The sequence below is a fragment of the Lissotriton vulgaris genome, unplaced genomic scaffold, assembly GCF_964263255.1.
Source record: "Lissotriton vulgaris unplaced genomic scaffold, aLisVul1.2 SCAFFOLD_568, whole genome shotgun sequence".
NCBI classification, from domain to species: Eukaryota; Metazoa; Chordata; class Amphibia; order Caudata; family Salamandridae; genus Lissotriton; species Lissotriton vulgaris.
Window position 1 is genome coordinate 430,377 of NW_028245922.1, and position 26,138 is coordinate 456,514.

At 52.8% G+C, this 26,138-nt stretch overlaps 1 protein-coding gene across 1 annotated transcript in view; it reads right to left on the reverse strand.

The window, feature by feature from the left end:
• The window catches only part of LOC147666252 (phosphatidylinositol 3,4,5-trisphosphate 5-phosphatase 2-like), a 420,611-nt gene that overhangs the window by 37,772 nt on the left and 356,701 nt on the right, over positions 1-26,138 (reverse strand). The window contains exon 26 of the mRNA XM_086949195.1: positions 16,019-16,140. Coding sequence (XP_086805321.1) covers positions 16,019-16,140 — 122 coding nt within the window. The remainder of the gene's footprint in view (positions 1-16,018; positions 16,141-26,138) is intronic.

Here is a 26,138-nt window from a genome sequence, read left to right on the forward strand (position 1 = left end):
AGCACCATCAGCACCGAAGCTCAGTCCTCCACACTCCACGAGTGCCGCATGGGGCCTGCCTTTGCATTTCAGCTTGATGTGTCTTCCCGGTTCCTAGTCCGTTGGCTAGTGAGCCCCCTGAAGACTTTCCTTTGAACCAAACTGCTTTCCTGGTTGCTCCAAGCTTGCTCCAGCTTCCCTGCAAAAAGAGAAGCGCCCCAGACCTTGCTGGTCTGACTCAAAGCCACTCTTCATCTCCTGCGTGGATTGCGTTTGCCAAGGCTTGTTGGGTCCAATCTGGATACCGACACTGCAGTCAACTAGATCCTTTGTGAGACAGCTCGAATCCAGCTCGTGGTTATCATCAACGCCTCCTGGTCCTTGTGGCTGCAGAGACAAGCTTCACCTCTTCACCTGAATTGACGCAACATCGCCTGGTTCCTTCCTGGTCACTGGCTAGTGACCCAGACTCTGTCCCCTCTGCTTTCAGGTTCTTCAGATCTTCGATCCACCCTTGAATCCACCCGGACACTTTTCCTCTGGTCGCCTGCAGCAATTCTTTGCAGCTCTCCATTGAAAACGACGACGAAACCCGACACGAAAAGACACCTATGCACCCGGCTTCCCTGGGTGAGGTAACACGAGTACTCCGGTGCTCACGTGGGTCTTGACTCTCGAAGTGTCCTAGTTTCAAAGGGTTCCATCCAAGTCCATCCGGAAGTGTCCTTAAAGTGTACTTTTGTAACTTCTTTGATTCCCATAGAAAGTCAATGGTAACTCGCAGCTGTGTTGAGACACTGCACGCGTCTCCCGTGGGTCTCCTACTTCCTAACCTTTGTTTGTTTAGTGTAGCCCCAGTGATTCCCTAGGCCCCAGTCCTACTTTCTATTTCAAACGTGGTTCTTATACCACTATTTTAGGACATGGTTTGTGAGGCCCCTAGGGCAAAACTGTATTTGTGCAACTTATCATATGCTAATTAAGTGACTTGTAATGTACTTTTACCTCTGACCTCGTAAAGAGTGCAGAGGGGTTGTGTTTAGAATAAATACATATTTATTTGATATATACCTTGTGTGGTGTCCTTTCATTTGGTATTCAAGGTATTATAATTGGTAAAACAGCTTGCTTCACATGCTCTCTGAAGTCTTAGCCTATGACTGCTGGTACATGCTACCACTAGGATAGCTTGTCTATAAGGTTGACTTTACAACCACCATCAATAAGGGTCGATTAGACTGGCGCAAGGTGCCCACTAGAACTAGTGGACATCATATGCCAGGCTAACTTCTCACACAGAGGTGATTGCACAACGAACTGGGTGCATTCTCCCTCCCCAAGAACAATCCAGCCCATTTTTATAATCACATGCTTACTAGCAGAATTTACATTAACCTGAACACTCCCAATCTAGCCAAAGGGGAGCAGTATGTGGTGATAGCAATATACGGTTCAAGACAAACCTCTCTGCTTCTTCAAATGTGGCACAGGCAGGGTTGCCACCTTTACAGGATAAAAATGCGGCCATTTGTTCACGGTTGAAGCAGGGGCATCTCTAGAAGTGATTTTTAGGGGGCACACAAGTGACCACAGATAAAAGTGGCAAGGCCATCTACTATGGGCAATCACAGGACTGTGCATGTGTGTGTGTGTGTGTATATTCATTCATACACACACACATTATAAGCAGACTGTGAATCAAACATTACTAAGGTCTGTGGAGGGGCAGTGGTCTTCAGAGTATCTCATTCAGACACACCACCTTTTTCTGCAGGCTCTCTACTAGGGTCTTATGTCGTTTTTCTCCCGATATCTTTCTGAGATTCTCCATTTGCATTTCTCATCTCTCTCCTCCTCAGCATCCTCTTTCCGCTCTCTCCTGCACATCTATGCAACAAGTGGACAAGGCTGTCCCTTCTGTCGGCCACCTGCTGCTTCTGGCATCCTAGTGGCTGGGTAAGGGTCACGTGGAGGCAGGCTAGTCGGCTGCAGGAGGGCAGGCTAGAGGGCGGCAAGGAGGCCAGGCTAGTGGACGACAAGGAGGCCAGGCTAGTGGGCGGCAAGGATAGTGGATGGCAAGTAGGGAAGGCTAAAGGGTGGCAAGGAGGGCAAGCTAGTGGGCAGCAAGGACGACAGGCTAGTGGGAGGCAAGGCTAGTGGGTGGCAAGTAGGGAAGGCTAAAGGGTGGCAAGGAGGGCAGGCTAGTGGGCGGCAAGGCTAGTGGGTGGCAAGGAGGGCAGGCTAGAGGGTGGGTAGGAGGGCCGGCTAGAGGGCAGGAAGGAGGACAGGCTAGAGGGCAGCAAGTAGACCACACTAGTGGGCGGCAACGAGGACAGGCTAGTGGACGGCAGTCTAGTGGGCAGCAGGAGTGCAGGCTAGTGGACGGCAGTTTAGAGGGCGGCAAGAAGGCCAGGCTAGTGGGGGGCAAGGAAGACAGGCTAGTGGACGGCAGGCTAGAGGGTGAGAAGGAGGGCAGGTTGGAGGGCAGCAAGGAGGACAGGCTAGTGGGCATCGTGGAGGACAGACTAGAGGGCGGCAAGGAGGCCATGCTAGTGGATGGCAGGCTAGTGGACAGCAGGAGGGCAGGCTAGAGGGTGGCACGGAGGACAGGTTAGTGGACAGCAAGGAGGCCAGGCTAGTGGGCGGCAAGTAGGGAAGGCTAAAGGGCGGCAAGGAGGGCAGGCTAGTGGGCGGCAAGGAGGACGGGCTAGAGGGTGGCAAGGCTAGTGGGTGGCAAGGAGGGCAGGTAGGAGGGCAGGCTAGAGGGCAGCAAGGAGGCCACGCTAGTGGGCGGCAAAGAGGACAGGCTAGTAGGCGGCATGGAGGGCAGGCTAGTGGGCAGCAAGGTGGACAGGCTGATGGGTGGCGAGGAGAGCATGCTGGTCCGCCCCGTGAGAGGTCGCTGCTGCTCGTGGAGTCCTAGTGGCTTACTCAGGCCAGCAAGGAGGACGGACTATCAGGCAGTGAGGCGGGCGGCCTGGCAGAAGCTACGTGTACAAAGCTGGGATGGGTAACCTTAGTGAAAAGCACTTTAAAAGTCAGAGGAGAAAGTAACGGCCCAACAACTAACTTTTAAAGGGCCTTTGCTTCCTGCCAGATCTAAAAGTGTGACATCACTTGCAGAGAACCAGTGGAGCACGCGCAGTAACAACATCACTGCCCGTGCTCCACAGGTGCCCTCTATTGTATATAGAGAAGGCCTCGGCGGCCGGTTAACAGCAGTTCTGCGTTGCTGTTTATCGAATGGGGCATACAAAAAGGTCTGCATACCCCACACAAGGTCTGCCGGGCTGCTGGTGTCCACGGGCCGTACTTTGAGTGCCACTGGTCTATAGCATACAAGCATAGCTGCCAAGGTTTCAGATTGCTATGTGTGACACTTTCATATTTTCAGTGTAATTAGGAGTGACATTTCAGCGACTATGAGTGACATTATCTTGCAAGCAAAATGAAACAATAAAGATAAGGGAAACATATATCTGGCTCCTCATCTTTGGAACAAGCTTTCCTCACATATCTCGTCCATCTCAAATCATATGTCCTTTCGTAAGGAAGTAAAAACCTGGCTATTTCCCAACTAATAGCGACCTGATGAGCCTCGCTGTGTCGGCAAGGGCTCTTAGACCTAACGGTGATATGTGCGCTATAGAAGACTACATGACTTTGACTTTGACTATATTAATAAGACATATTACACCCATTTCAGCAACGAGAGACTCTAAGAAGATCTTAAAACTACAGCAAAGCACCAGAAATGGAACGGCACTAACCTCAGTACACTGGTAGACACGCGGGTGGGGGTGACAAGTGGTAACTACCTTACTTACTAAGCACTGTTCTTAGTGATCAGATCTTCAACTAGGCAGCCGCGGCACTGTGTGACTGGCGTCTGTGAATGGCTCTGCAGCAGGCAGGCAGCTGGCTGCCTCGAGCCACCCACCACGGCAACCATTTTCGGTCTGCCGTCGGTGCCCGGTTAGCTCAGGCAGTCTGTCCGAGTCCACTCCTGGTGGCCACTGCAACTGAACCGGACGGTCAGTGAGTGAGCCGGTCAGTCACAGGTCACGACTCCGATGACATCCTCCACTGCACTTTCTCGGCTGGGCTTGGCACAATTGAATTGCTCGTGGGCGGCCATAACAGTAGTAAGGCCCACAGCACTGGCGGCCGGGCCGGTGCTAGTACTAGTCACTCAGCACTGCAGCAGACAGCTGCGAGCAGAGCCGGGAGCGCCATGATGATTGCAGCCAGTGGCCCCCGCAAAACTACTGAGCCACTGGCCTTCACACTCCCCGCAGCGCTACTAGTCTAGCAGGAATGTAGCTCGTAACAACGCGTGCTTTTACCATGCAGTACATAACAACGTGGTCGTTACAATGACCGCATTGTTACCACTCGTGCCTTTACATCGCAAGACGTTTCAACGACTTGCGCTAGGTGGCGTGCTTGACTTAGGAATAGTATAAAATACTATTCCTACTCCAATTAGCGCAACAGCAGGGAAGGTGTTGGATTTAAAATCAAACACATTCCCTGGAGTTGCACGCCATCTAGCGCAAGTCGTTGAAACGACTTCCAATGTAAAGGCACAAGTGGTAACAAAGCGGTCGTTGTAACGACTGCGTTATTATGTACCTGCGTGGTATTGTCCGCATTGTAAACGCTGTTTCCCGAGTAGCAGGATGCAGGACGTGGTATCCCGGCGATGCCACAGCCACAATGTATCGAACAACCTGACTGACAGTCTCAGTAGTGCTAGTAGCTATTGGACATACTACCGGGCCGGCCGTGACTTCAGGCTGTTTCAGAGCTGCATCAAGTGACTCAGAGCTGCGCAGGCAGAGCGCCACTGCGAGAATCAAATTGAATACTACAGTGTAGCACTGACAGTGAGCTTGCCAGCGCGGCCTTCGCTCTCAGCTGGCAGTCTACTCTCAGCTGGCAGTCCTGACAATGCTTTTTATGGCGGTGATGCGGAGCAGTACACTGAAATGCGTTAGTCTAACACCTGATGAGTGGTGCTTGGCAGGACTGCCTCTGTAAAGAGAACAATATCGCCGTGAAGTACCAGTTAGCTAAATATTTGATGCTATACTACATCCCCTGGAAAAATAAATACATATGAGCTGCTCCAACAGACAAACATTTTTCCTTCACTCTTGATGTCTCTACAGCGCCTGGTTGGTCAGATCGCTCAGTGGGCTGAGTACATGCAGTTCACAGTTTTGAATTCTGGTAGAGCTATCACAGCCCATCATCCTTCTGAGATTACTAAAATTAGTACATTTTCTTCGGTGAGTATAATACCTGTTACATTACAGACAATTCAGTTAGTTGTCTACACTATATGGTAATGTGCAACCTTATTTTATTTACGCACAAATAAATCTGCTGTGATTGCACGTCTAAAATGCAGGAGAGAAGGATGGAGACAGGAGAGGAGTCGGCGTAACGGCTAGGGCGCTCGACCGCGGACCTGGGAATCTGGGTTCGAGTCTCGATAACAATGCCAAACATCCTGTGACTCTGGGCAAATCACTTAATCTCCCAGTGCCTAACAAAAATGAATGTGTGTCCTCATGTAACGTAATTGGTGCTATGTAAAGCGCTCTGATAGCCTATTCAATTCGGATCAAGTTTGTGCTATATAAAACTCTGTAAAAAAAAAAAAGAAATGGTGGATTTCGCAGAGGACAGGTTGGATGGAAGTATAGGTGGATGGATTGATGTGTGGGCGGATGGACAGACAGATGGGTGGATGGAAGGATGGGTGGATGGATGATGAATGGCTAGTTGGGTGGGTGGGTGGATGGATTGGATGGATGAACAAATTGACGGATGGATGGATGAGTATTGGTTGAATGGATGGATAATGAATGGATAGATGGATGACTGACTGGATGGAAGGATGGACGGATGGATGGATGGGTTTGGATGGATGGCCTTTGTAAGGCCCACACTACACCAATGGAAGTCTGCTGGTGCCTGTTTTGAGACGGGATCTAGATAAGATGATCCCAAAGCTGTCTTACGGCTGAAAAGCGCTCTACCCTGTTGTGGAGGTGAACACCACAGGATGTGTCCTGCCACAGAAAAAGCCTGTCCACCCTTAGATTTAAGCCTTCTCCTAGGGATAATCAAGGGGGCTTGGTACTGACTGCACACAGGAGGAAGTGAATCAGTGTAAGACTCTGTATCTCTGGGATGGAAACACAGGACCATTCACCAGGCCAGGTTAAATCTGATCCCCTCCTTGACCGGCAGGCTGTACAAAGACCCTCTTGTTTATTGGAATTCATCGTTCAGTTTTAGCCCCACCACGGCAAGGACCACTGCGTCCCAAAGCCTCTGCAGCCATGACACAAGAGACAATGAGTGCCTGGAATATACTGCACTACAGTCATCTAATCTGGAGTTTATTGTGACCCCCTACAACCGTGACTTTGTGTTAGGCAGACAGTAAGGCTGGAATACATTTTGGGGGTTTGTAACTGGTGGAAGTGTTTGCCTACAGCCTTGTCATTCTGAGGATACAGTGACATCCTGCAGTCAAACGTGAAACTTAGATTTTTAATGTAGGTGAACAAAGCTGGGATTTGACCCAACACCATTGGTGTATGAAACAATGTTAGGCCTTTCAGGCATATTCCGCACTCCTCCCCCAATGAAGGTGAATTCTCATTTAATTTTATTGAACTGGAGCGGACTCTTGTGCAGACTGGTCTTGATCTTAATTAGGTACTGCTATAAAATAAGAATGGTACCAGACTTATTGGAAATCTGAACATACACTGGGTGACATCCGCATAAGGTTCAATTCAACATCTAAGCCGACAAAGAGATGAAACAGATCAGCCATGGGAGCCCCACGGGATGCCCTTATCTGGAGAGACAGGTGTTTTCAGAACCTAGACCTCTTAGTACATTGGTTTAAAAATGAACTAAACCACTGCATTGTCCTTGGGAGGCCAGAGTGACCTCCCCTCTGAGCAGAATATGGTGGATCACAGTATTGAAGACCACCGTCGAGTCCAGCATGACCATCAAGCAGCCAGGCCTGTCATCTGCCCACTTCGGGGTATCATCCCCAGCCATGCAGTGCACTCCCTTTCCATGACATGGTCTAAACCCTGAGTGAGAGCTGATGGAAAGGCATTCGGTTGGCATCCAGGTGTTGTCAGAGCTGAGAAACTATGCGTTTCTCCATCATGTTGGCCAAGACTGGGAGGTTGGTAATCGGTTTTAATTTAGGAGGGAGGAAGAATCTACATTCAGGTATTCCAACAGTGGGTGAAGATACAGAATATTTGGGGACAGTTTTACACTTCCCAAAATTTTCTGAATTTGCATTCCAGCGTATACCGCCACTTCCTCCCTTGGGATGCACCTGAAGTCCACCGGTGTCAGGAGTTTGGGAAATCATATAAAGAAGTCCAGCACAGGGACACAGGGGCACAGGGGCACAGGGACTGCCCTCCCAAGTTAGAAAGAAATAGCAAGTTTGCATAAAACAAGGATTCAAAGTCAGACCCCAAATCCCAATCTCTGTACAAATGCCTAAAAATAGACTGGACATCAAACAGCACATCACCGAACCCGCCCACTGCAAAGGCAGCTTCAGCCTCATTGTGAACCTCTGATCCTCTATTCACTACAAGACCCTGATACATCTGACAGGATGGACCACCTTGTCATCCCTTTCTCCACTCTTCGTAATAGTTCCAACATCAAGGTCAATAGAAAAGAGAAAAGCACATTGCCACTTCATAAGTCCTCCTGAAGAACCATCTCCACCACTAATCTAACAACCACCAGGGTCCCACCGGCTATTAGATGACAACATTCTCCCCAGCAGCACCGCGTTAAAAATTATTTGAAATGCAACACCACTAAAAACACAATCACCTCAACTTAAACCCTTAGTTCCATGGTACAAACAAGAACTCTCAGGAAACAAGTGTGCTATAATCAGCCAACAGAAGAAGTGGAGATGGTGCAATGCCTGTGACAACATCCCATGCTCAAAGTGCTAAGCTTCACATGCAGGGCTCCCATCAGCAAAACCAAGCACACCTTCTACCAACCCCCATCAATCAAGTCACTAATAGAAGCAAGCCCTCTTCAAGGGTGACACACGTGGCATCAATCCACTGTCAGACCCTCCTGACCCACAGTCAATGAATGCAAGACCATCAATCACTGCGTCACCAAGATCAACCTCAGATCGCATTGGTGGAGCGCCCCGGGGGATTTGTGGTTAGACAGTTTTGCTTGGTGAAGGCTATGAGAACAACTGAAGACATCAACAAGGATTGTCCCAAACATTCTGCAGAGTTTTATGACTTCAGAACGGCTCGGAGAGCTGAGATAGTCAGAAACAAACTGAAGATGCTTCGCTTCAAGGGGCCGTAGCACCCGACAGGGTAGGAACCTTCCCCATATGTCATGTCAATCTCCCTCGACAATCTTGAAGGGAAACAGCATTTACAACGCTGTCTCCACCACGCAATGCTATTACAACACGGTCGTTACAACGCCTGCGTTGTTAGTACGCAATACCATTACATTGCAAGATATTACAACGACTTGCTGTAGGGGGCGCACAGGTATTGGATTTAAAATCCAGCTCCTTCCCTGCTGTTGCGCAAACTGGAGTAGGAACAGCAATTAATACTATTTCTATGTCCAGTGTACCCCCTGCAGCAAGTCTTTGTAATGACTTGCGATGTAATAGTATGGCGTACTAACAACGCAGTCGTTGTAACAACCATGTTGTAATCGCATGCGATCAAATTGCATGCATTGTGTTAGACGGACCGGGAGGGTCGGCCGAGGTACGGGGAGAGGTCTCCAGGGAGAGCCGTCTCCAACGACTGTACAGATGAATAACTTCCCCCCCACAGACGGACACCACACAAGACTGAAGGTTACGAGACTTTATATGCAATTCTTAGGTTACGATGATATGGTACAAGGAGGTCTGGACTCAGGGGTCCCCTCTAGCTTAGTCTTTGGTTTGGGGAAAAGGGTAGCGGGACAGTCTTTAGTTACCGGTGAGTCTAAAAATAGCTCTCAATCCTTGAGCTCGGCGTTCTTGATGATCGGGCCGTGGAGGAGCCAAGCAGGTCCCGAGATGGTCGGATGAAAGATGACGGTCCGCGGCGGAGCCTGCAGGTCCCGATGAAGATGACGGTTACAACGGTCCGCGGCCACGCCAGCAGATCCGGACGACGATGAAGGATGAAGGTTACGACGGCTGTGGCAGCGCCAACAGGCAGGATGATGGTACACAGGACAGAGCTACGGCAGCGCCAGTAGTCCGTTCAGGATGAGTTCCTCTTTACGTCTCTCGACTCCAAGATACAACTGCCTTCCTGCTCTGGCGCTGCCCCAGTTATAGGGCTGGCGTGCTTTGATGTCCGGACCCTCGCACTTGGAGGTCGGGGGTCCGGGATGCGGGGTTCCAGACACCCAGCAGGGGGGTGGAGCCAGCGCCCGGGGGCGCGATGGGCGAGCGGCACTTGGCGGGGGGAGCCATCGACACCTCTTTCTCCCATTGACTCGCCAAGTAGCCCGCTCACCTCCTGGGTGGATGGTGGTGCCGAGATGTCTGAGGCCGGGCCAGGCCCAGGGTCGGGGTCGATCGGGGGCCAGGCGACCTCGTGGTGAAGGGTCCAAGATGGCGGTTTAGGTTGGCCGCGTGGGCCGGCAGGGGATCGGGCCCACGAGGTTAGCTTGCCTCGCAGGCAGGGGCCCTGAGAGGGCAGCAGATGTACAATGATGATGCGTGGTACTGTCGTGGCGGCTCTCGGGCCTGGTTGGGCTGGGGGAGAGTGGCCCTTCATGTGGCCTGTCCAACATGCGTCCCCCCCAGCTGAAGGCGGGGAGAGTTACCCATCTTCTTGGGGACTCTCGTCGTCGAGGCGGAAAAACCGGGACAGGCCGTCTGCGTTGGCGTGATCTGGTCCTGGCCGGTGTTCGACTGTGAAGTCCATACCTTGTAAGGAGATGGACCAGCGCAGCAATTTTGGGTTTTCCCCCCGCATATGCATCAGCCACTGCAGGGGTCGGTGGTCGGTCTGCACCCGGAAGTGGGTGCCAAAAAGGTAGGGCCGGAGCTTTTTGAGGGCCCATACCACTGCGAATGCTTCTCTCTCTATGGTGCTCCAGCGTTGCTCCCGGGGTAGGAGTCTACGGCTGATGAAGGCCACGGGTTGATCAAGGCCTTCGGTGTTCACTTGGGACAGGACCGCCCCAATGCCCTGGTCGGAGGCGTCCGTCTGGACGAGGAACTCCCGGCTGTAGTCGGGGGCCTGGAGCACAGGAGCGGAACACATGGCGGCCTTCAATTGTTCGAATGCCGTTTGACACTCTGGGGTCCAGTTCACTTTCTTTGGTTGATTCTTTGACGTGAGTTCCGTGAGAGGCCCCACTATGGTTCCATAGTCTTTTACAAACCTTCGGTAATAGCCTGTGAGGCCCAGGAATGCTCGTACCTCGGTTTGGGTGATAGGGGGCTGCCAGTCCTGGATGGCAGCAATTTTTAGCTGTAGAGGGGCCACTAGGCCGCTTCCCACCTGGTGCCCGAGGTAGGTCACAGACCCTTGTCCAATTTGACATTTGCTGGCCTTGATCGTGAGGCCAGCTCGTTGAAGGGCTTGCAGCACTGCTCGGAGGTGGTGGAGGTGTTCGGTCCAGTGGTGGCTGTACACAGCGATGTCGTCTAGGTAGGCGGCGCTGAACCCTTCGAGCCCCGCCAGGACCTTATTGACGAGCCGTTGGAAAGTCGCTGGTGCATTTTTCATGCCGAAAGGCATGACCGTAAAATGATAGTGGCCATCGGGGGTGGAGAAGGCAGAACGTTCCTGTGCTCGGGGTGTGAGGCCGATCTGCCAATAACCTGCTGTCAGGTCGAAGATGCTGAGGTAGCGGGCAGCTCCCATTCGGTCGACCAGTTCATCTGCCCGGGGGATGGGATGTGCGTCCGTCCGGGTGACCTCATTCAGGCCCCGGTAGTCGACACAGAACCGGAGTTCTGGGGTGGTTCCGGGGGCGGCTGCTTTGGGGACCAGCACGACCGGGCTGGCCCATGGACTGTCTGAGGGCTCGATGACCCCGAGCGTGAGCATCTTGGCTACTTCCGCCTGGATGCAGGCCCGTACCCGATCAGGTACGCGGTAGGCCCGGTGACGGATAGGAGGGCTATCTCCGGTGTCCACATCGTGCACACACCAGGACGTGACACCTGGTGTGAGGGAGAACAGGCTGGCGAACTGTGACAGGAGGGCTTGGCACTCTTGGCGTTGTTCTCTGGTGAGGGTCTCCGAGAGGCGGACCCCATCTACGGAGCCGTCTTGCTCCTGGGTCCGCAGGAGGTCAGGGAGAGGCTCGGAGTCGTCTTCAGCCCCGTTGTCTGTGGCCATCAGTAGGCTGAGTTCGGTTCGTGCAAAGTGAGGTTTCAGCCTGTTGGTGTGGAGGACCCGGAGTGGGTTCCGGGAGGACCCCATATCGATCAGATAGGTGGCAGGACCCTTGCGCTCGATTACCTTGAAGGGCCCCGTCCATTTGTCTTGGAGAGCGCAAGGTTCTGTGGGGGACATTACCCATACTTGTTGTCCCGGCTCGAATTCAATGGATGAGGCGTTCTGGTCATACCATTTTTTCATATCCTCTTGACTGGCCTCTAGGTTGGCTTTTGCTAGGTCTCTGAACCGCTGGGACTGGTTGCGGAGGGTGAGGAGGTACCGGAAGACGTCTGGAGGGTTCTTGGCCGGAGGCATCTCCCAGCCTTCTTTGATCAGGCTGAGCGGCCCCCGCACTGGGTGCCCGTATAGCAGTTCAAATGGGCTGAAGCCTAGTGATTTTTGTGGGACCTCCCGGTAGGCGAAGAGGAGGCACGGCAGCAGTACATCCCACTGGCGACGAAGGGGCTCTTCCAATCCCCCGATCATCCCTTTTAGTGTGCGGTTGAACCGCTCAACCAGTCCGTTCCCTTGGGGGTGATAGGGGGTCGTGAATCGGTAGGTGACCCCACACTGTTGCCAGAGTGATTTCATGTATTTAGAAATAAAGTTCGTGCCTCTGTCGCTGACGACTTCTCGGGGGAACCCCACACGGGAGAAGATCCCCATCAGGGCCCGGCCGACCACTGGGGCTGTCACGGTCCGGAGAGGTATAGCCTCAGGGTAGCGGGTGGCGTGGTCCACCAGCACCAGAATAAAGCGATGGCCTTGTTTTGTACGCGGGTCTAGGGGTCCCACAATGTCTATTCCGACCCTCTCAAATGGGGTCGTGACTACTGGAAAGGGTTGCAAGGGGGCCTTTAGTTTGCGGCCGCTCTTCCCACTGGCTTGGCACGTGGGGCAAGATCGGCAATGCTGGTGTACATCGTTTCTCATTTTGGGCCAGAAGAAGTGGGTCACTAGGCGGCTGTAAGTTTTATCTTGTCCGAGGTGCCCTGCCAGGGGGACATCGTGGGCCAAGTTTAACAGGAAGTCTCTGAAACGGAGGGGTACCGCTAGTACTCTGTTGGCCCCCAGCTCGGCGATTCTTTGCTCGCTGTACAGTAGATCATTGTCCCAGTAGACCCAATGAGTTCCGGAAGTGTCCCCTGCGCCTTGGGCGAGCGCTTGTTGACGGAGTCCCTCTAGGGAGGGACAGGTCTTCTGCTCCCGGCGAAATTGTTCTTGCGTGGGTCCCCCCTCTTGGGCCCACTGGTCAAGGTTAGCGATGTCGGACGGTTCGAGGGGGGTGTCATGGTCGGTGGTCTCGGCTGGGGCGACCGGAGGCGGCGGCGCCGGCCATTCTGGTTCTTCTGGGTGAGGGTTGGCCCGGGCGGCCATGGACCGGGTGGTGACGCACGCCCAGTCCGGGACGCCTAACATCCCCAAGTGTTCTTTTCGCTCCACGGCTGCCCACGGGGAGCTCTCCAGGTCATTTCCGAGTAGGCAGTCCACGGGGGAGTCGTCTCGGACCGTCACTTTCAGCATGCCGGAGACCCCTCCCCACTCAAAGGGGACGCAGGCCATCCGACACAGACTTTCCGAGTTGTCGGCTGATCGCACAGGGCAGAGGATGTTCGGTAGATATTGTTCTGGGGTCACCAGGTGACAGCGGACGGCTGTCACACTGGCCCCGGTGTCCCGAAGGGCTTCGGCCCGTCGTCCATTGATGCTTACCCATTGGCTGTACTTTTGGGTGTTAGCGGGTAGGGGGACCCGCGGGACCATGTCTCTTCCCCCTAAGCACGCGAGAGTCATGGCGGCTGGCTCCCACTCTTGATACTCTTGCTGGTCTGTTTCTTGTTCCTCGGGGATCTGTTCTTCCCCTAGTGCCGCGGCGGCCATTTGGCGGGGTTTTGGACTCTGATACTGCGGGCAGCTTGGGTCATTTGCATAGTGGCCGACTCGCTGGCATCGGTGACATGTGACATTGGCTCTGTACCCCGGTCGCGCCGGGGTGCTGCCCCGGTTGGCCGGGGGGGTGGTGCTGGCAACGGGGGCGGCCGGAGTGTTGTCTCTTCCTCGTCCTTGGCCCCCTCCCCCTCCTCTCGGTCGGTGGTGTCCATTGTTGTTCCTGTTTTGCTCGTAGGACCCATTCCGGCCCACTCTGGTTATCTCCCACCGGTCAGCTTCGGCTGCGAGCTGCCGGGGATCGGTCAACTTGCTGTCGAGGAGGTGTTGGCGTAGTTCGATGAAGCAATTGTTGGACAGATGCTCCCATACCATCAGATTGAACAGCTGCTCGTATGTCGTGACGTTGTTTCCTTTGATCCAGCCTTCGAAAGCTCTGCTAAAGTACGTTACATAGTCCACCCAAGTTGTACCCGGGATACGTGTGCAGTCTCGGAACCTCTGGCGGTACATCTCGGGCGTGAGACCATAGCGGGTGAGGAGGGCCGCTTTCATATGGTCGTAGGAGGTCATCTGGTGGTCTGGGAGCTGTAACAGGGTATCGCGGCCTTCATTGAGGAATCTGCCCCATAGACCGGCACCCCAGTCGGTTCTATCGATCCGGTGCGCAGTCATAGCGATTTCATAGGCCTTAAACCATTGTTGGATGTCGTCCTCTCGGAAATATTCTCGGACCACATCCTTGGGGATGTGTACTTTTTTCTCCGCGGTCCCCGGGGTGTGTGGTCTCTCGGGCACCCCTAACTCTTTATTCTGTTTGCGCAGGTTGATCTCGGCTATGTTCCGTTCGTGCTCGTACGCCAGTTTCTTTTCCTCGAGCTCCCTTTGTCTCTGTTTCTCCTCTCTTTCTTCTCGGAGACGTAGGTGCTCTAAGTTGATTTTTTGTTCGGCCAACTTGAGTTCTATTTCCATCTTGAGTCGGGCCATTTCTAGCTCGTGTAGTCGGACTTTTTCTCTTTCTTGGATCTCGTCTTGCGGGAGACCGGTTCTTTGCCCTTCAGGGACTGTGGTGGTTTTTTCTGCGGTGCTTTGCTCAGGGGCTTCGGTATCCCCGGTCTCTGCCCAAGACTGTAGGGCATGTTTAAAATCGTCCTTGGTGCTTAGTCCGGTGGTAGCGATACCTAGTTCGATGCAGAACTGCTTTAGTTCACGGTGGCTGTACTCCTCTAGTTTTTCCATTTGGAACTTCTCGGTTGATCCGCTTTCTTTAGTTGTCATTATGGTTCGTTGTGGGGTGAGCTATTTTCTGTACGTTATGCGGTGATTCGAATCGCGCCGCTGGCCACCAATGTTAGACGGACCGGGAGGGTCGGCCGAGGTACGGGGAGAGGTCTCCAGGGAGAGCCGTCTCCAACGACTGTACAGATGAATAACTTCCCCCCCACAGACGGACACCACACAAGACTGAAGGTTACGAGACTTTATATGCAATTCTTAGGTTACGATGATATGGTACAAGGAGGTCTGGACTCAGGGGTCCCCTCTAGCTTAGTCTTTGGTTTGGGGAAAAGGGTAGCGGGACAGTCTTTAGTTACCGGTGAGTCTAAAAATAGCTCTCAATCCTTGAGCTCGGCGTTCTTGATGATCGGGCCGTGGAGGAGCCAAGCAGGTCCCGAGATGGTCGGATGAAAGATGACGGTCCGCGGCGGAGCCTGCAGGTCCCGATGAAGATGACGGTTACAACGGTCCGCGGCCACGCCAGCAGATCCGGACGACGATGAAGGATGAAGGTTACGACGGCTGTGGCAGCGCCAACAGGCAGGATGATGGTACACAGGACAGAGCTACGGCAGCGCCAGTAGTCCGTTCAGGATGAGTTCCTCTTTACGTCTCTCGACTCCAAGATACAACTGCCTTCCTGCTCTGGCGCTGCCCCAGTTATAGGGCTGGCGTGCTTTGATGTCCGGACCCTCGCACTTGGAGGTCGGGGGTCCGGGATGCGGGGTTCCAGACACCCAGCAGGGGGGTGGAGCCAGCGCCCGGGGGCGCGATGGGCGAGCGGCACTTGGCGGGGGGAGCCATCGACACCTCTTTCTCCCATTGACTCGCCAAGTAGCCCGCTCACCTCCAGGGTGGATGGTGGTGCCGAGATGTCTGAGGCCGGGCCAGGCCCAGGGTCGGGGTCGATCGGGGGCCAGGCGACCTCGTGGTGAAGGGTCCAAGATGGCGGTTTAGGTTGGCCGCGTGGGCCGGCAGGGGATCGGGCCCACGAGGTTAGCTTGCCTCGCAGGCAGGGGCCCTGAGAGGGCAGCAGATGTACAATGATGATGCGTGGTACTGTCGTGGCGGCTCTCGGGCCTGGTTGGGCTGGGGGAGAGTGGCCCTTCATGTGGCCTGTCCAACACATTGTAATGTGCTATATTCATCTTGAATCGTATCACAGTACCTGGGCCACTGTGCTGCCCTCTGTTTCTCTACGACAAGACAAGTTTCGGCTGTACACGTGCCACGACAAACATACAAATGAAAAATCCACAATGCTAGAAAAAAACTAAAAATGTTTATATTTCTCCCTTCATTGCACACTCTCTCTACAGAGTAAAAACGAGCGATTGGCGAAAGAAATTAGAATGAGAGGATGAAAAGGGTGAAGATGGAGCCATCAACAGCGACAAAGGACTAATTACCTGAGCACCTCCAGGGTGTGCCAGCCTTTCCGGCGGAAGTCCTCCTCGTACTGCTCCAGCCCGAACTGAGCCAGCCACTGCCTGGCGGTGCTGGGGGAAGAGTGCACACATCCACCGGAGAGCTGTGGAAGAGGAGCGACTGAGTCAGGCCTGGCACAAGGGATAGTCAGTCACAAAGGTGCAGAGGATGTATGCCTGTGTGTTCCTATTTGCACTTATGTATAAGCTTGTACATAGCCAAACAATACAAACATGCATGTTGCAAGTCTCATTTATTGCAGCACAGTCTCACTGGGTGTCAGTCTCACTGGGTGTCAGTCTCATGATCTGATGCACAGTCTCACTGGGTGTCAGTCTCACTGGGTGTCAGTCTCATGATCTGATGCACAGTCTCACTGGGTGTCAGTCTCACTGGGTGTCAGTCTCATGATCTGATGCACAGTCTCACTGGGTGTCAGTCTCACTGGGTGTCAGTCTCATGACCTGATGCACAGTCTCACTGGGTGTCAGTCTCACTGGGTATCAGTCTCATGATCTGATGCACAGTCTCACTGGGTGTCAGTCTCACTGGGTGTCAGTCTCATGATCTGATGCACAGTCTCACTGGGTGTCAGTCTCACTGGGTGTCAGTCTCATGACCTGATGCACAGTCTCACTGGGTGTCAGTCTCACTGGGTGTCAGTCTCATGATCTGATGCACAGTCTCACTGGGTGTCAGTCTCACTGGGTGTCAGTCTCACTGGGTGTCAGTCTCATGATCTGATGCACAGTCTCACTGGGTGTCAGTCTCACTGGGTGTCAGTCTCATGACCTGATGCACAGTCTCACTGGGTGTCAGTCTCCTGACCCGATCCCACAGCGTCTCACTCTTGGCCATTTCCACTGATCCCACAGTGTCTCACGCTTGGCCACTGCCAGTGATCCCCCACGTCTCACTCCTGGCCATTGCCAGTGATACCACAGCATCTCACTCTTGGCCATTGCCAATGATCCCACAGTGTGATCCCACAGAGTCTCACTCTTGGCCATTGCCAGTGATCCCACAGCATCTCACTCTTGGCCATTGCCAGTGATCTCACAGCGTCTCACTCTTGGCCATTGCCAGTGATACAACAGCGTCTCACTCTTGGCCATTGCCAGTGAACCCACAGCGTCTCACTCTTGCCATTGCCAGTGATCCCACAGCGTCTCACTCTTGACCGTTGCCCATGATCCCACAGCGTCTCACTCTTGGCCATTGCCAGTGATACCACACGCCTCACTCTTGGCCATTTCCACTGATCCCACAGTGTCTCACTCTTGGCCATTGCCAGTGATACCACACGCCTCACTCTTGGCCATTTCCACTGATCCCACAGTGTCTCACGCTTGGCCACTGCCAGTGATCCCCCACGTCTCACTCCTGGCCATTGCCAGTGATACCACAGCGTCTCACACTTGGCCATTTCCACTGATCCCACAGTGTCTCCCTCTTGGCCACTGCCAGTGATCTCCCACGTCTCACTCTCGGCCATTGCCAGTGATCCCACAGCATCTCACTCTCGGCCATTGACAGTGATCCCACAGCGTCTCCCTCTCGGCCATTGCCAGTGATCCCACAGCGTCTCACTCGTCTCACACTTGGCCATTGCCAGTGATCCCACACGTCTCACTCTTGGCCACTGCCAGTGATCCCACACGACTCACTCTTGGCCACTGCCAGTGATCCCCCACATCTCACTCTAGGCCATTGCAAGTGATCCCACAGTGTCTCACTCATGGCCATTGCCAGTGATCCCACAGTGTCTGACTCTTGGCCATTGCCAGTGATCCCACACGTCTCACTCTTGGCCATTGCCAGTGATCCCACACGTCTCACTCTTGGCCACTGCCAAAGATCCCACACGACTCACTCTTGGCCACCGCCAGTGATCCCACACGACTCACTCTTGGCCACTGCCAGTGATCCCCCACATCTCACTCTAGGCCATTGCAAGTGATCCCACAGTGTCTCACTCATGGCCATTGCCAGTGATCCCACAGTGTCTCACTCTTGGCCATTGCCAGTGATCCCACACGTCTCACACTTGGCCATTGCCAGTGATCCCACACGTCTCACTCTTGGCCACTGCCAAAGATCCCACACGACTCACTCTTGGCCACTGCCAGTGATCCCCCACATCTCACTCTAGGCCATTGCAAGTGATCCCACAGTGTCTCACTCATGGCCATTGCCAGTGATCCCACAGTGTCTCACTCTCGGCCATTACCAGTGATCCGACAGCATCTCACTCTCGGCCATTGACAGTGATCCCACAGCATCTCCATCTCGGCCATTGCCAGTGATTTATTTATTTTATTTATTTATTTATGGAGCTTATAGAGCACGCAGCTACCTCCGATGGAGGTGTCCCGGCGCTAAGATTACATGACTGTCCCCATGAAGAGTAACCAAAATCATATCTCACAAAGGAAATGGGAAAAAGCGAGGAGCTGACAGTTTCAAGTCCTACCGCTTAGTGAACAGCCAGGTCTTGAGTTTGCGGCGAAAGGCTGGCTCAGATTCGCAAAACCTGAGGTCAAGGGGGAGGCTGTTCCAGAGCTTGGCGGCAGTGACGGTGAAAGATCTGCCGCCAGTCCGAGAAAGCCTGAATCTAGGAACCAACAGAAGACGAAGGTTATTGGATCTGAGATGTCTAGCTGAAACAGAGATTTTAAGACGCTTTTTCAGATAAAGCGGGCCAGTACCATGAATAGCCCGAAATGTCAGGATCAGAATTTTGAAGTCTATGCGTCGTGAAATGGGAAGCCAATGAAGTTCTTCTCGGTAGGCTCTGACTGAAGTACGGGCAGGGATGTTACCAATGAGCCGGGCTGCCGCGTTTTGGACTATTTGCAGGCGGTCAATAAGATAGTGCGGGGCACCTGCATATAGACTATTAGCATAGTCTAGATGGGTGGTGATAAGGGCCTGGACTACAGTTTTGCGTGAGGATTGAGGGAGGAAGGGGAAGATTTTTCTGATCATGCGAAGTTTGGAGAAACAGGCCCCTACCACTTTGTTGACTTGGGCATTTCCGGACAAAGAGTTGTCAAAAATGAAGCCCAGGTTACGAGCTGCCTTCACGGGAGAGGGTGGGGGATTCAGGATGGTAGGCCACCAGAGGGTTGCAGGGGGGGGGGATTTTTTACTGAAAAAAAGAACCTCGGTTTTGTCGGTGTTAAGGGCAAGGTGATTGGCTGACATCCAAGAGCATATGTTACCAAGGCAGTTTCTAAAGTTGGAAAAGAGGGAGTCAGAATGGTCTCGAAAGGAAAAGATAAGCTGAGTATCGTCAGCGTAGGAGACCACCCTGACACCCCAGGATTCAACTACCTTGGCCAGAGGAGCCACATAAGCATTAAACAGTAGAGGGCTCAAAGCAGAGCCCTGGGGCACTCCGCACAGGAGGGGTTTGTCCTCGGATTCAAAAGGGTGCATCGTAACCCTTTGAGAACGGCTAGACAGGAAAGAAATAATCCAGGCCAGCACTGTCCACCGACCCCTAGCTGCTGTAGGCGGGTGGTAAGTATTTTGTGGGAGACAGTATCAAAAGCAGCGGATAGGTCGAGGAGGACCAACATGGCCTCCTCGCCCCTATCCACTGATTCCCTGATGATTTCAGAGACTTCAAGCAGCACAGTCTCGGTGCTATAGCCGGATCTAAAGCCGGACTGAGAGTCGTGTAGCAGCTGATTTGACTCTAAGTACAGTGCCACTTGTTTCTGTACCACCTTCTCCAGTATCTTGGCAGGTTTAGGCAGGAGAGAAATAGGTCGATAGTTGCTAAAAAGCAGAGGGTCTGCACCAGTTATTTTCAGTATGGGGACCAGCCTGGCCTGTTTCCAAACTGAGGGGAATTGACCTCGCGACAAAGAGGCATTCCAGATGGAAAGAAACGGGTTCACAAGGATAGGGGCGAGATTGCCCATGACTTTGGCAGGAACTGGGTCCAGAGGGGAACCAGACTTAACGTTGCGTAATAAGGCTAACGCAAGATCAGGAGTTAGCTCACTAAAAGAGTTAAAAGAATAAGAGGGGAGGCAAGGGCGATCATCAGGGAGATCAGGAGTCGTTGCTGCAAAGGAGGAGGAGAGTTTAACTATCTTCTCTTGAAAAAAATCAGACAATCCATTGCAGAGATCTTGAGTGGGAGTAAAGAGGGATTTCAAAGCAGGAGGGTTTACGAAGTCTTTCACTATGGAAAAAAGAGTTTTAGAGGAATTCTGCGCCTGTTGAATCAAATTAGAAAAGTAAGCTCTCATAGACGAGCGTATTAGTTTGTGGAATTTACTCAGGGCAGATTTGTAGGCCAATTTGGCTACAGGATCATAGTTCAATCTCCATTTACGTTCCAGCTGCTTACACTTGCTCTTTTCCTCACGCATCTGAGGGGAGAACCAAGGGGCAGAAGGGCGGGATCTGGAGGAAGTGACGGGGGCCAGAGGGGAAACCGAGTCAAGTGCATCGGAGAGAGCCGAATTGAATCTCAATGTTTCTAAATTGAGGTCATTTAGCTGGTTAAGGTGAAAATGTAGATGAGCTTCCAGGGAGTTACATGTAACTTTGGTCCATTTACGTCCTTTAACTCGATTAAGGGGGATAGGGGGAGGAGGGGTGGGGGCCGTGAAAGAAAAAGGGATGAGATAATGATCGGTCCATGTCAAAGGAGTGGGGGGGAGGGTGGAGAGGGAAGGAAGATTGGAAAAAATGAGGTCAAGAGTATGGCCTGCTATATGGGTTGGGCCTGTCACTAGTTGGGGCAAGGTGAGTCCTTGTAAGGTTTCTAACAGAGAGGAGGCTAGTGTGCAGGAGGGATTATCAATGTGAATATTAAAATCTCCTAAAACAGTAAAATGGGGGTGTTTGAGAGAAAAATCGGCGATGGAGTGAATCAGAGTAATAAGGGAGGAAGAGGTGACGGCCGGGGGGTTATAGACCAGTATGCCTGCACAGATGGAACAAGCGGGGTCCATAATTGAAAAGTGTGCGGCTTCGATGATGCCAAGGTTGGGAATTTTCGTGAGGTTTAATTTGAGATGGGATTTAGCGATAATCGCAAGACCTCCTCCGGTCTTAGAGTTGTCTCGATTGATGCCAGTGAAATGATAACCAGGGGGAGTAGCAAGAGTGATGTCCGGTTTGGAGGAGTCTTTTATCCAAGTTTCAGTAAGAAACAATAGGTCCCAATTGTGGGTTTCGAGAGATAGCCATATGTCATGAGCGTGGGCTGGGAGAGATCTGCAATTGACTAATGCGGCCTTTAAGATGGTGGATGGCTGATCATTGATTTTTGAGGATAGTCGCGGTGCTCTAGGTACCATAGGAAGAGAAAAGTTACAGTGAGGGCAGGAATAAGCAGTAGTATCTAGGCTAGCAGTGTTACAGCAGGTAAAGGGGGCACAAGTATCAGGACGGAGGTGAAGAAGTTGATCAGAGGACCAATGAATTTTTGGGGCAAGTGGAGCAGGGGTTCCGGCGCTGGGCGCGGGTCCGGCGCGGACGGGCGCAGACGGGCTTGCCTTAGGCGCGCCTTCGGCGCGCCTTCGGCGCGCCCGCTGCGCCCGCCCGCTGTGTCTCACTCTCAGCCATTGCCAGTGATCCCACAGCATCTCACTTTCGGCCATTTCCAGTGATCCCACAGCATCTCACTTTTGGCCATTGCCAGTGATCCCACAGCAACTCCCGCTCGGCCATTGCCAGTGATCCCAGAGCATCTCACTCTCGGCCATTGCCAGTGATCCCACAGCGTCTCCCTCTTGGTCATTGCCAGTGATCCCACAGTGTCTCACTGTTGGCCACTGCCAGTGATCCCCCACGTCTCACTCCTGGCCATTGTCAGTCATACCACAGCGTCTCACACTTGGCAATTGCAAGGGATCTCACAGCGTCTCACACTTGGCCATTGCCAGTGATCCCACACGTCTCACTCTTGGCCACTGCCAAAGATCCCACACGACTTACTCTTGGCCACTGCCAGTGATCCCCCACATCTCACTCTAGGCCATTGCCAGTGATCCCACAGTGTCTCACTCTCGGCCATTACCAGTGATCCCACAGCATCTCACTCTCGGCCATTGCCAGTGATCCCACAGCATCTCACTCTCGGCCATTGACAGTTATCCCACAGCATCTCCCTCTTGGCCATTGCCAGTGATCCCACAGCGTCTCCCTCTTGGTCATTGCCATTGATCCCACAGTGTCTCACTCTCGGCCATTGCCAGTGATCCCACAGCATCTCACTCTCGGCCATTGCCAGTGATCCCACAGCATCTCCCTCTCGGCCATTGCCAGTGATCCCACAGTGTCTCACTCTCGGCCATTGCCTGTGATCCCACAGCATCTCACTTTCGGCCATTGCCAGTGATCCCACAGCATCTCCCTCTCGGCCATTGCCAGTGATCCCAGAGCATCTCACTCTCGGCCATTGCCAGTGATCCCACAGCGTCTCCCTCTTGGTCATTGCCAGTGATCCCACAGTGTCTCACTCTTGGCCACTGCCAGTGATCCCCCACGTCTCACTCCTGGCCATTGCCAGTGATACCACAGCATCTCACACTTGGCCATTGCCAGTGATCTCACAGCGTCTCACACTTGGCCATTGCCAGTGATCCCACACGTCTCACTCTTGGCCACTGCCAAAGATCCCACACGACTCACTCTTGGCCATTGCCAGTGATCCCACAGCGTCTCACTCTTGCCATTGCCAGTGATCCCACAGCATCTGCCTCTTGGCCATTGCCAGTGATCCCACAGCCTCTCCCTCTTGGCCATTGCCAGTGATCCCACAGTGTCTCACTCTCGGCCATTACCAGTGATCCCACAGCATCTCACTCTCGGCCATTGCCAGTGATCCCACAGCATCTCCCTCTCGGCCATTGCCAGTGATCCCACAGCGTCTCCCTCTTGGTCATTGCTAGTGATCCCACAGTGTCTCACTCTCAGCCATTGCCAGTGATCCCACAGCATCTCACTCTCGGCCATTGCCAGTGATCCCACAGCATCTCCCTCTCGGCCATTGCCAGTGATCCCACAGTGTCTCACTCTCGGCCATTGCCAGTGATCCCACAGCATCTCACTTTCGGCCATTGCCAGTGATCCCACAGCATCTCCCTCTCGGCCATTGCCAGTGATCCCAGAGCATCTCACTCTCGGCCATTGCCAGTGATCCCACAGCGTCTCCCTCTTGGTCATTGCCAGTGATCCCACAGTGTCTCACTCTTGGCCACTGCCAGTGATCCCCCACGTCTCACTCCTGGCCATTGCCAGTGATACCACAGCATCTCACACTTGGTCATTGCCAGTGATCTCACAGCGTCTCACACTTGGCCATTGCCAGTGATCCCACAGTGTCTCACTCTCGGCCATTGCCAGTGATCCCACAGCATCTCCCTCTCGGCCATTGCCAGTGATCCCAGAGCATCTCACTCTCGGCCATTGCCAGTGATCCCACAGCGTCTCCCTCTTGGTCATTGCCAGTGATCCCACAGTGTCTCACTCTTGGCCGCTGCCAAAGATCCCACACGACTCACTCTTGGCCACCGCCAGTGATCCCACACGTCTCACTCTTGGCCATTGCCAGTGATCCCACACGTCTCACTCTTGGCCACTGCCAAAGATCCCACACGACTCACTCTTGGCCACCGCCAGTGATCCCACACGACTCACTCTTGGCCACTGCCAGTGATCCCCCACATCTCACTCTAGGCCATTGCAAGTGATCCCACAGTGTCTCACTCATGGCCATTGCCAGTGATCCCACAGTGTCTCACTCTTGGCCATTGCCAGTGATCCCACACGTCTCACACTTGGCCATTGCCAGTGATCCCACACGTCTCACTCTTGGCCACTGCCAAAGATCCCACACGACTCACTCTTGGCCACTGCCAGTGATCCCCCACATCTCACTCTAGGCCATTGCAAGTGATCCCACAGTGTCTCACTCATGGCCATTGCCAGTGATCCCACAGTGTCTCACTCTCGGCCATTACCAGTGATCCCACAGCATCTCACTCTCGGCCATTGACAGTGATCCCACAGCATCTCCATCTCGGCCATTGCCAGTGATTTATTTATTTTATTTATTTATTTATGGAGCTTATAGAGCGCGCAGCTACCTCCGATGGAGGTGTCCCGGCGCTAAGATTACATGACTGTCCCCATGAAGAGTAACCAAAATCATATCTCACAAAGGAAATGGGAAAAAGCGAGGAGCTGACAGTTTCAAGTCCTACCGCTTAGTGAACAGCCAGGTCTTGAGTTTGCGGCGAAAGGCTGGCTCCGATTCGCAAAACCTGAGGTCAAGGGGGAGGCTGTTCCAGAGCTTGGCGGCAGTGACGGTGAAAGATCTGCCGCCAGTCCGAGAAAGCCTGAATCTAGGAACCAACAGAAGACGAAGGTTATTGGATCTGAGATGTCTAGCTGAAACAGAGATTTTAAGACGCTTTTTCAGATAAAGCGGGCCAGTACCATGAATAGCCCGAAATGTCAGGATCAGAATTTTGAAGTCTATGCGTCGTGAAATGGGAAGCCAATGAAGTTCTTCTCGGTAGGCTCTGACTGAAGTACGGGCAGGGATGTTACCAATGAGCCGGGCTGCCGCGTTTTGGACTATTTGCAGGCGGTCAATAAGATAGTGCGGGGCACCTGCATATAGACTATTAGCATAGTCTAGATGGGTGGTGATAAGGGCCTGGACTACAGTTTTGCGTGAGGATTGAGGGAGGAAGGGGAAGATTTTTCTGATCATGCGAAGTTTGGAGAAACAGGCCCCTACCACTTTGTTGACTTGGGCATTTCCGGACAAAGAGTTGTCAAAAATGAAGCCCAGGTTACGAGCTGCCTTCACGGGAGAGGGTGGGGGATTCAGGATGGTAGGCCACCAGAGGGTTGCAAGGGGGGGGATTTTTTACTGAAAAAAAGAACCTCGGTTTTGTCGGTGTTAAGGGCAAGGTGATTGGCTGACATCCAAGAGCATATGTTACCAAGGCAGTTTCTAAAGTTGGAAAAGAGGGAGTCAGAATGGTCTCGAAAGGAAAAGATAAGCTGAGTATCGTCAGCGTAGGAGACCACCCTGACACCCCAGGATTCAACTACCTTGGCCAGAGGAGCCACATAAGCATTAAACAGTAGAGGGCTCAAAGCAGAGCCCTGGGGCACTCCGCACAGGAGGGGTTTGTCCTCGGATTCAAAAGGGTGCATCGTAACCCTTTGAGAACGGCTAGACAGGAAAGAAATAATCCAGACCAGCACTGTCCACCGACCCCTAGCTGCTGTAGGCGGGTGGTAAGTATTTTGTGGGAGACAGTATCAAAAGCAGCGGATAGGTCGAGGAGGACCAACATGGCCTCCTCGCCCCTATCCACTGATTCCCTGATGATTTCAGAGACTTCAAGCAGCACAGTCTCGGTGCTATAGCCGGATCTAAAGCCGGACTGAGAGTCGTGTAGCAGCTGATTTGACTCTAAGTACAGTGCCACTTGTTTCTGTACCACCTTCTCCAGTATCTTGGCAGGTTTAGGCAGGAGAGAAATAGGTCGATAGTTGCTAAAAAGCAGAGGGTCTGCACCAGTTTTTTTCAGTATGGGGACCAGCCTGGCCTGTTTCCAAACTGAGGGGAATTGACCTCGCGACAAAGAGGCATTCCAGATGGAAAGAAACGGGTTCACAAGGATAGGGGCGAGATTGCCCATGACTTTGGCAGGAACTGGGTCCAGAGGGGAACCAGACTTAACGTTGCGTAATAAGGCTAACGCAAGATCAGGAGTTAGCTCACTAAAAGAGTTAAATGAATAAGAGGGGAGGCAAGGGCGATCATCAGGGAGATCAGGAGTCGTTGCTGCAAAGGAGGAGGAGAGTTTAACTATCTTCTCTTGAAAAAAATCAGACAATCCATTGCAGAGATCTTGAGTGGGAGTAAAGAGGGATTTCAAAGCAGGAGGGTTTACGAAGTCTTTCACTATGGAAAAAAGAGTTTTAGAGGAATTCTGCGCCTGTTGAATCAAATTAGAAAAGTAAGCTCTCATAGACGAGCGTATTAGTTTGTGGAATTTACTCAGGGCAGATTTGTAGGCCAATTTGGCTACAGGATCATAGTTCAAT